A 10,664-nucleotide genomic window follows, 5' to 3' on the forward strand; every position below is an offset into this window, starting at 1 on the left:
AGTCATATCACCACAGGGAATCAACACACCAAGTGTCCAAACAATGAATACATTTCATGAGGAAGAAGTTTTGGGTAACTTTACACAAAATACACTTAGAGACCTTACTGCTGAATTTGCTGGCATTTGTTGGACACTTGGGTGCGGTTTTGAGTATACATGTGCAGTCTTGCAACTCTCAAAGCTCGGGACATAATATAGGGACATAAATAGCAGCTATTTTCCTGATTCCTCTGGTTACTTTTTGAAGACTGGGTTGCATCCCAGGTCACTACTGTAAGAAGCGATCGAGTGTCCTCATTGCTAAGTAGCTGATGTCACTGGCCTGGAATCCATCCCATTTCTGTACTTCTTCCTCAGTGTGCCTGTGCCCCTGTGTCTATATCTAATAAAAGTGTCTGTAAAAACCCTAGAGAAGACTGATAGCAAATGATGGGGTTGGTTCACGGAGGGGTTAGGGAAATCAAACTAACGGAGTGGTGTCCTGTTTCACTGCAGTGGATTCATTTTGTATCTCACCTCTGCAGGAGGGTGCACAGAGACACTACAAACTGAAGGCTCCTTTCACAGCTTGTTCCCTAAGGGAAAAAACTGAAAACGGGCTGTATGTATGGAAAAAGATCCAGAGTTGAAACCAAATAAAAATGAGGAAACTGCCCCTACAGTATAGCGCAGTGTAAATGTCACTGACTTATATTGCATTAGCCAAATGCTCAGGAGGCCGTGGACTTTTGAAAAGCTGTATGAACTTCCTCTCAGATTTCCACTCAGGGTATGGAGTCAGTCATTCAGCGCAAGATAAGAATACTTATCTAAAACCACTCACAGATGCAACACAGAAATACTGTATCTGCTATTAGCTAGAAAAAAATGCGTAAAAAAATAAATAAATTGAAGGAAACAAATTGAGTAAATCCTGACTCATAAGACTTACAGTGAACAGAAACTGTTTTGGCTGAGTAATGCATCATTCAAGCATAGAATTTTATGTTTGGCTCTTACACAGTACACTGCAATTATGTCATTATTAGTACTCTTTATTTTTTCTTTGGCTTTTTTTCTTTGGCATCTATTGCCCGAGTGTTTGTTCACCACAGTAAGAATTATTATTTTTTGTTCTAAATGATCATAAACTATCAAACTAGCATAAGTCAGTATCCCAGATATTTCTCATTTTACCCTGACATCTGGACAGTATGCTGGGACACATCTGTTTAAAATTGTGCCAGTCATTTCAGTGAAAAATGGTATTTCACTGCCAGAATGGACAAAGATTTAAAATAGTTTCCTTCTCACTGTCTCCCTGCCAGTGTGAGGTGACCGTTTCTGGAGCAATGGGGTTCATCTTCAGCAGGAAGCAAAATGCTTCATCTTCACAAACTATAGACATGTGAGTCTGTGCAGCATAGGCCAAAAAAAGTGCAACAGGATAAGCTAAATGTAGGGCAAATTATGGAATAAGATCAAAAGCCATAAAGAACCATAACTCCAAAATGCATTTCAAAGGTTTTGTTTACCCACTTGGATCTGTTTAGCCTACATTGCTCAATAGATCCACCACCTGCTTGAGTGTTTGAGGGGCTGTCCCTCTTGTCAATATTTCTATACATATCACCAAGCTGTGTGTTTTTCTTTCTTATTGACTTGTAAATGAAGACTAAATACAGTAGCCTAAGTGGTGCAAAGTCCACACACAGGCGAGAAGGGCACTGCAAACCAACCATCCAAACAAAGAGGTCAATTCAAACAGCAGCTTCTTCCTCCAAGTCTGTCTTCTAAACTTAAAAATGAGTCGCACATGCATATAAGTTGGCTGCCAATCCCTTCGTCATCCTCTTATAAATAACATGACAATTAAGAAAACCTGAAAACTGGGATGGAGCCAAGATATACTGGCAGCATATCCATGCCAGAGTTTATACCCCCGCCAAAAATAGCTGTGACCAATAAAGCAAGGTATGAAAGTCACCAAGTCCCTCTACCAGCTACTGAGAATGCTCTGTGCATCTCTCTAGTGTATTTTACTAATCCTCTGTGACCCTTCTGGAACATAAAGACACCGTTATATCCCAGGATTACTGCCTATTTCTGGCAAACTTCTCCTTAAGTTAGATCCATCTTGGATTCCATCACTGTAACAGCTGAGTGCTGTGTAATGTTTGGTCCTTCAGGATTTATATAAACTGGATACTAACTCTAAAAATGACAACATTCTGGTTTTAGTGTCTTCTTACAATGTGTCTGAGACTACTCGGTAGTTCTGAAAAACTTGGGATGCTGTGTAAAATGGAAATAAAAACAGAATGTAATGATTTGCAAATTTCATAAATCCATATTTTATCCACAACGGAACATAGCGAATGTGTCAAATGTTTAAACTGAGCAACTGTACCATTTTGGAAAAATACTGGCACTTTTTCAATTTGATGGCAGCAACACATCTCAAAGAAGTTGGAACAGACCATGTTTGCTACTATATAGTATCATTATGTTCTTTAAGAGTCTGTAAAAGTCTGGGAATTGAGGAGGCCAGTTGTTTGACTTTTCGGAATATTGTCCCATTCTTGTCGGATCCAGGATTCTAGCTGCTCAACAGTGCTGGATCTTCCTTCTCATATTTTAATTTGATGATGTAGCAAATGTTTTCAATTGGTGAAAGATCTGGACAGCAGGAAGATCATTCAACGCCCGGACTCTGCTTCTAGGAAGCCATGCTGTAGTAATAGATGCAGTATGTGATTTTGCATTGTTTTGTGCCTCTTTCAAGCATTCCATGAAAAAGATGTCTGCATGGGAGCATGTGTTGGTCCTGAACCTTTCAGCATTGATGGTGCCTGTCAATATGTGTAAGCCGCCAATTCTATAGGGAGCCATGTTGCTTACCTGCTTTTAGTTTACCTAAATAGTTGTAAAAATGTTGCAAAATGTTTTTTTCTTTTTAGTACCAATTTTTGAGCTTTTTTTCTACATTCTGCTGCCATCAAAAAGCTCAAAAGTGCTTATTTTTTATTGAATTAAGTTTAGCACAAGTTAGTCTCCTGTTACTAAAGGTTTATGTAATGTAAATCTTTACAACTCACGAAAAAATTATAGAGGACAATCACTCTCACTTATCATAGAAACTGAACTGATTCGATTAAATCCCAGGAAATACTCTTTAGAGACGCAGGCATTTATGCATGAATTCAAGAACCACATGGATGTGCAGTAAGACATAAGTGGGGGGCTGGGACGTGACTCTCAACTGAAGCTGTGGCTGGGATATTTAATGACTGACCGCAGTGAAGCAAGGAGGAGGTCCATTGTGTCCAGATCTACAGCGTCTTAGCTGGCTGCAGCCATAGCCACGCACATGGCACTGCATACTGGGGCTATGCTTTGATGTACAGCCGCTCCCAGAGCAGATGGAGAAAGAAAAGAACTGGGTAAAGAAATAAAATCAGGGGACTGAATACACAACAACTAAAAATGCTTGATGGGGGGTGGGTGAAAAAATTTCAAACAGAATAGGACAGCGGCTTTTTTTTGTTGCTTATTGGAGTCTGCTTTGAAGTGAAGTATCTCCATGTACAACTTTGTATTTTTGTGATGCTGCAATAGAGAGAGAAAGAAGAGCAGGACATCAATTGATATCAGTCAGTCCCCCTCTTTGTGCGAGCCACCGGGCTGGAGTTGGGGTGGGATATGCAAATACAGGCTGTCTGCCTGCCCCTTCAGAGGCAGCAAGAGCAGCACATTGCTGCTTGCACACACACCCTCACTCGTGCAGAGAGCAGATTACTTAGAGGGTCGAGCCTCGGCAGCAGGTTTCCTACACAGTATTTGTGTATATGGAGCTGAAACTTTCCAAGAGACAGACTGACACTATCTTCCCTCTTTTCTTTGCTCTCTCTTGCGCTCATCTTTCTTCTTTCGCCTCCTCCAGCACACCTTTGTGTTGTTTTCCTTCCCCTCTCCCTTCCCCCTCCCTCTTCAGTATCATCAGTTTTCCCCCTGCTCCGTCTTGCGTGCTCAGAATTTTGTTAGTGAGCAACCTGAAGATGTACAGGACAAGATGCTGCTGATGCTAGAGCTGTTTGGACTGCACGCCTCCTCCAGGGCCCACTGAAGAAAACAAGACTTTCCATGTGCCAAGGAGCAACACAACACCCAGAGGAGCTAGAGACTACCACTTCTGAACCCCTCTCCTCTTGACAGTTGAATTTTTGAGACTCTGGATTAGCCTTGGAAAAGACTTAGAAAAACAAAATGCGGACCAAGTTGTGCCAGCTAATAGCACAGGTCTTTCTCCTGGGAGTGTTCCTCTCTGTTGTTCACAGTAAAGGGACTTTCTATGGAGGCCATGTCAACCCTTTCTATGGAAACAGATACAACCTCTACAAGGCTGGACTCAACCCTCACCACTCACCAAACAAGCCCATGACCCGTCACAAGTAAGTTCTCCACCTTGGACACATAACAGGAACAGATGCATGTTTTATTTGTGTTTCCAAGGTGCAGGGTATTGAATTCTAAAATCATTCCAAGTAGCTGGAGTTCAAGCAGGACCCACCTAATACTGTATTTCCCTCGAGAAACCCATGTCACCAGTGAGTTGCAGAAATATGTTTTTAGTTATGGAATCAGCTTGGTAACAGATCCCTGAATTGACGCTCTGTTTCTGTCTTACTCAAAATCAGCCTCTTTTCTGTGGTTCACACCTAAAACCATCTGTGGCTGGGGATAAACACTATAGTGCAACAACGAAGCAACAGTGAAAACAAAGCCATCATGACGGTCATTATGGTGCAGCGAGGGGGTGCAGAGTTGATGACAAGGGTATTGATTCCTCACAGTCACTGTATGTGTGTGTGGTAAAGGGGTGGGGGGGCAAGGGGGCTCAATTAGGGGCAAGATTTATGGTACAGCTGGGCACACACTGTCAGGAGGGAGTGGCACAACTGGCTTCCAGTCGCAGACACTGATTTCAAATGAACTTACCCTGAGTTAAGTAGAAAATTATTTAACTTTTCCAGATTTAACACAAAGGTGAGGGGTGTTCATCTGCTTTTAATTACTGCATGACAGATACATATTGTAAAGATGATACACACATACACACACACAGAAGAGTAACAGTAAGTTATGAACGCTATTGAATGAAGTTCTGAGATGAAACAGACTTGTGGATATATTTTGCCTGATGCCTGATGTTTGGCCCGCAGGGCTCTTTTGGTTTTTCCTCCCTCTTCCTCCCCCCCTTCTCTTTTGCTTGGCTTCCCACAAGAGCATTTATGCTTTTGGACAGCTCCCCAGCTACCTGCTGCTTCACTCAAACTGCCACAGAAGACTGCTGATTGCCCAGCCCCACTTAGTCTGCCATGTATGCTCACCTCCACCCAACATACTGTTCAGCATCCCTCAACCTGAATGCAGTGTCTATATTGAGTCTACACCTTTAACTTTCTCACTTAACTCTAAAACTGAATATATTACTTTCATCCCCTTACATTTTGCTCACTATTCGGTTAATCTGAATATTGGATTTTCCCCAGCTATTATTAGATTGCCACTTTTTAAAAAAAAAAAACTGACCTAATTGACTAACTAAAATAACTTCTTACTTAACACAACTCTTGCAGAAATACATTTATACAATCAGACTCTTGCCCCCCATATATTTTGTACAATTTTATATGGTAAGAACTGGACTTTATCTGTATAAATTGTTTCTAATGGACATTCATCTTGTGTTTCCGGAGGTATTTATTCACCAACATTCATATGCCCTAAAATTCTGAACATAAGTATGCGATTTCAGAGAATTGGCAACACAAATCTATAAATATGACCATTTTGGAGTCACAGGGAGCTGAAGCTTAAATTGCCAAACTCGAATTGGCTCACTAAACAGTAAGCCAATGCAGTTTTTATAATGATTTAAGTGTTCTTATGTACAGCATGGTAGCTATATACCTGTATACCTTCCTTTACTTTTTGACAGCATTGCCAAAGAGGTTTATTTCTTTTTATACAGGCCGTCGTGCCAGATTTCCATCTTACACAACAAGATTAGTTGATTAGCCAGATGTAATAGACTTTCCAGTCAAAACAAATTGATCAATAATGAAATACAGTCAGGAACTGCTTGTCGCTGATAACTGGTAGTATTGCTCCATTTGTTTCTGAGAGTCCAACTATAGTTTTATATAGGAGCTGCAGGCACATCTTAGACACAGTAGCCTCTGGGGACGTGTTGCTGTCAGACCACCACTACAGACATATGAGCTCAGTTGTTGTCAGCCTGACTGGTCAATGGAAATAGACACTTTAAAATAACACGTTATGATGTGTGTGTGTGTGTGTGCGTGTGTGTGAGTGAGTGAGTGTGTTTATGAATGCCTATTTAAGTGTAACTAAAGGACTTCACCGGAGCGCATTTACAGCATGTAAATGGTAAATGGCCTGTATTTATATAGCGCTTTACTAGTCCCTAAGGACCCCAAAGCGCTTTACATATCCAGTCATCCACCCATTCACACACTGGTGATGGCAAGCTACATTGTAGCCACAGCCACCCTGGGGCGCACTGACAGAGGCGAGGCTGCCGGACACTGGCGCCACCGGGCCCTTTGACCATCACCAGTAGGCAACGGGTGAAGTGTCTTGCCCAAGGACACAACGACCGAGACTGTCCAAGCCGGGGCTCGAACCGGCAACCTTCCGATTACAAGGCGACCTCCCAACTCTTGAGCCATGATCGCCCATAAAGTCTAACTCCTCTTTCTAACTTGACTACACTCACACATTGGCAAAACCTCACTGGATTTTTAGTACGAGACTTAAAAAATTCTCAGCTGTTGGAACACCCCAGACTTTTTGTCTTCATGTTGAATTATTGTCTGTATTTTGGCAGCAAAGCGAGTGATTTGATTTCACAGTCATTCCTTCATTCAGTGCAACCACTTGCTTCTGTAAGAAAAATATATGGCCCTCCAGTGGGTGACTGTGACATCTTAGACAGTTACAGTACTGTACCTGTCACAGCTCTATTGCAAAGAAGCTAATTTTCTTCCAAAGGTTAAACTGTGGCTCAGGAAGGTCAGATTTTGTGATTTATGTTTTTAACAAAAGGTCTGGGAAAGAGGAAAAAATGAGTGAAAGAAATCGCTTTTTGAGTATTTTGGAAGTTCTTTTAGGATTAGCAAAACAATGACTATTTTTCACACATCACCACTGAACAGGTGCCAAGAGTCATACATAGTCATCACTGGGAAATGGGTATTGGATAAATCAAACAGCATCCTGGGAGATGCCACATGTCTTTACCAATCAGATTACAGACATATCTGAGGGCTTTTTCTTTGATGTATGGGACAGAGATCAAGGGGGAAAGGTCAGTAGGTTAGCAGAGGTTAAAGGTTAGAGGTTGCTGTTGTACGTTTATCTTGAATGTCCAGTGGAGAGCAAGAATGGAGCCGGTCTCCTGCTAAGGGTCAAAAAGACCATGCAGCAAACTCCCAAGCTACCTGACACTTTTCTTTTAAAATCCATCTGCCAAAGTACTCAGGTTTATGTAAGAACAGTGAAAAAGATTAGTTGCTTTTTATAAAATATTGAAGGTATTTAATGAGGTTGGATTATGATTCAGTTTGTAGTTAATTGGATAGGGTGTTGATTCTGGTGCGAATTTCCAAATAATTATCCCAAGCAAAGTGTAACTGACAACTTACATCATTAAAGTAAAGCATCTACATTTCAGTGCTTTGTTATTTTTATGCAAAACTCTTCCAATGAGCCACAGCTGGCATGTACAGGTGTGCTTTAACTTTTTAAGACTAAAAGACATTTACAACAAAAAGTAAAGTTATTGTTCACTTTTGTTTTTAGTCAGCAGATTTAGGCATAAAAACGTCCTGGTTTATAAAAAGATTAGCATTTTGGTAAGAATGCAGTCTGGGTTTTTTTTTTTTTTTTTGCATTTTATAATTTACAGAAATTTGCAGGAAAAAAAGGGCAGAAGGGGAATCAATAAATGGATAGAGTTATACTTGCCGTGTCTCTTGTTTTCAGTCTTTATGCTAAGTCTGGCTGATAGCCTGTGACTCTTACCTTCATACTTGGCTAATACACAGATCAAAAGATCTTCTCATAAAAGCCTCTGAATAAAAAGAGAATAGTTCTATTTTTATTTGCCTGTGAAGAGATTTGTGTTGCAGGTTACATATGAGTGATATTCTGGTCTCTTCAGTGTATCAGGCCTATGTGTAGAGCTAAATAAAGTATCACAGTTACACTGTTTCACTCTTATTGCATACACAATAACCCCTTTTCTTTGTAAATCTAATAATTCTGTTTGAAACCGTTCTTTTCAGAAGCACAGAGAGCTTATTCAAAGTAGATTATGTACTTTGGAAAATGCCTGAGGATAAGTAAAGTTATTTTTTCAGTACATCTACATGTACACAAGCTTATGTTGTTGCTTTTAACAGCTTAATTTCCAAAATGTAAGCATGTGTAGTCACTTGAGTTTAAGCTATGATGACTAGAGCTGGCTTGGAGCTGACCCTGTCTCCAAATGACAAAGTGATCTCTTTGGTCTTAAAGCTGGGAGTAGCATGCCTTTACCTCTAATCATTAGGCATAAGCACAGTTTTAATAATCCCTGGACCATGGGAATTTCAAGACCTGCCAGTTGGCTGGAAATAGGCTTCATTAAAAGCATATATCAAACGAGATGGGCCTTGGAGTTAGACCAATGGTCCTATTAAAGATCATATTTTTTTCTTTATCCATTCCACTCTTCATAAATCTGTCGGACCCAAAAGCAATGGGCTCGGGTCAAGCAGTCAGGAGTTCCTACAGGTGAGAGTGTGGTTTGTAATGAGTGAGGTAAGCCCTTTAGTGCCACATGTCAAAACAACTGAGGCAGTATAGGGAAAAGTAAAGAGCCTGACATGATGAGGCAAGGCGGAGGAGCTTTGTGATATATAGAATGAGAGAGAGGGGAAACGTACAACACAGCAAGAGAAACACTGATATGACTAATTAAACATAACCTGTAGTTATAGGAAAATTTATAGGAAAGGGTGAATGAGAGGTGATTTGTTCAGGCCCATCAAACTGTGGAGGTGTAGCCACAACAATACTTTCCAAACACATTCCACATGTGAATTTGAGATGGGAATTCTGCTTTTCTCTTGGGAGGCTATGAAAGGATTTTTAAGCTGAAACGCTATACTTCAAACATTTACAGTGGGACCAGACCAGCAGTCACAAATGCCATACTCCAGTGACACAAAAACAGACAATACTCAGAGTAAGGAGGAGGGAGAGAGACCAGAGAGACAAAGGAAAGTGCAGTTTTCCTGTCGTGGTGAATGGAGATGAAGACTTTTCATACTGATTGAAAAGGAAGAGTGCAAGGTCAGATTAGGTCTGGAGACACATGACATAGTTTACACAAATTCAGTTTGTGTATTCAGTGGGGATTGGGTGGTTCAGTGAATGTGTGGATCAACTGGAGACTTTCAGTTTTGGGTGTTTCCCTGCCTTCTTTTTGCTTTCTTTTGAAAAACATCAATTGTTAGTTTCATATAACACACACAAAAAAAATATTTAGCGTTAAGTAAGTGAAGTTAAATGACTATTACCAAAATAAAGAGATTATTTGGAAGATTAACATTTTCATTCATCCAAAAAGTGATTACTGTGTCATTGATATCCATTTATTGCACCTTACCAACAAAGTAAAAACATACCCTGAGAATTTTCAAAAACTGAAAGTGAAACTTAGTATATTTCCTTTGGGAGCTCTGAGCTCAGGTCTTCTTGCATAAGTCTCGACAGGCTTTGCACATCTGGAATTGGGCAGGTTCTTCCCCTTTTCCTATGAAATTGTTTCAAACACATGTAAACAAGCTAGCTACATGTTTCTCCAGGAACGTTGTTGAGGGTTTGATTTTTTTTTTTTTTGTTGTTCTGAGGAATTTAAGGACAATCATAGACATCCAGAAACCACCCTTTCATTGTCATGTTGAACGCATGTCTCAGTCTCATGTTGTGTGCACTATCTTCAAAGACATTGCCTCAACTTGAACCGGTCACCCTGTCACTGCTGCTGCGAAACACCCCCAGAGTATGATGATACCACTACCATGCTTCACTGTGGCATGCTTGATAATGGGCAGGGTCTGGAGCTCACCGGGCTCTAAGTTCTGGCTAAATATTTCAGTTTTTGTCATCTCATGTCTGGGAATCTTCCTTTTTCCAGAGTCTTTATGAGTAATTGTGTGGATGCTTTAAGCATCCACACTATTGAGTTCCTCTTGGGACTTCCGTACACTTTTTGGCACTTAACTACTTCCACAATTTTCAGCCGATTTTCACCGTTCAAATTTTAAAATATTCTGCTATTTCTGCTAATTCCTGCTATGTCTTTTGGTATTTTTCACTATTATACTTTTTAAAATATTAAGCTTAATTTGTCCCATTAAAATGAATGGGAAACTTCTGCAATTCTGCTAAAATTTGCTTGTTTCTGAAACTTAACTACTTCCTCATATTTTCACGTAGAACAACCATTCAAACTTTAAAATGTTCTCAAATTATTGGGCTATTCAGGTATGATTCAGCTTTTTCAAATCTTTTACCGTTTTACCTTTATGCCTCTTAAAGTTTTCAGT

At 40.3% G+C, this 10,664-nt stretch overlaps 1 protein-coding gene across 2 annotated transcripts in view; it reads left to right on the top strand.

The window, feature by feature from the left end:
* The first annotated feature begins 3,754 nt into the window (after window positions 1-3,754).
* Window positions 3,755-10,664, top strand: part of emilin3b (elastin microfibril interfacer 3b) — a 22,868-nt gene continuing 15,958 nt past the window's right edge. Inside the window, exon 1 of one of the 2 annotated variants that reach the window (XM_026154730.2) lies at window positions 3,755-4,433. In XM_026154730.2, the coding sequence (XP_026010515.2) occupies window positions 4,249-4,433 (185 nt within the window). In that variant the 5' untranslated portion in view covers window positions 3,755-4,248. The remainder of the gene's footprint in view (window positions 4,434-10,664) is intronic. The other variant, XM_080295255.1, reaches the window with a different exon arrangement.

Source organism: Astatotilapia calliptera, chromosome 20 (genome assembly GCF_964374335.1).
Source record: "Astatotilapia calliptera chromosome 20, fAstCal68.1, whole genome shotgun sequence".
Taxonomy (NCBI): domain Eukaryota; kingdom Metazoa; phylum Chordata; class Actinopteri; order Cichliformes; family Cichlidae; genus Astatotilapia; species Astatotilapia calliptera.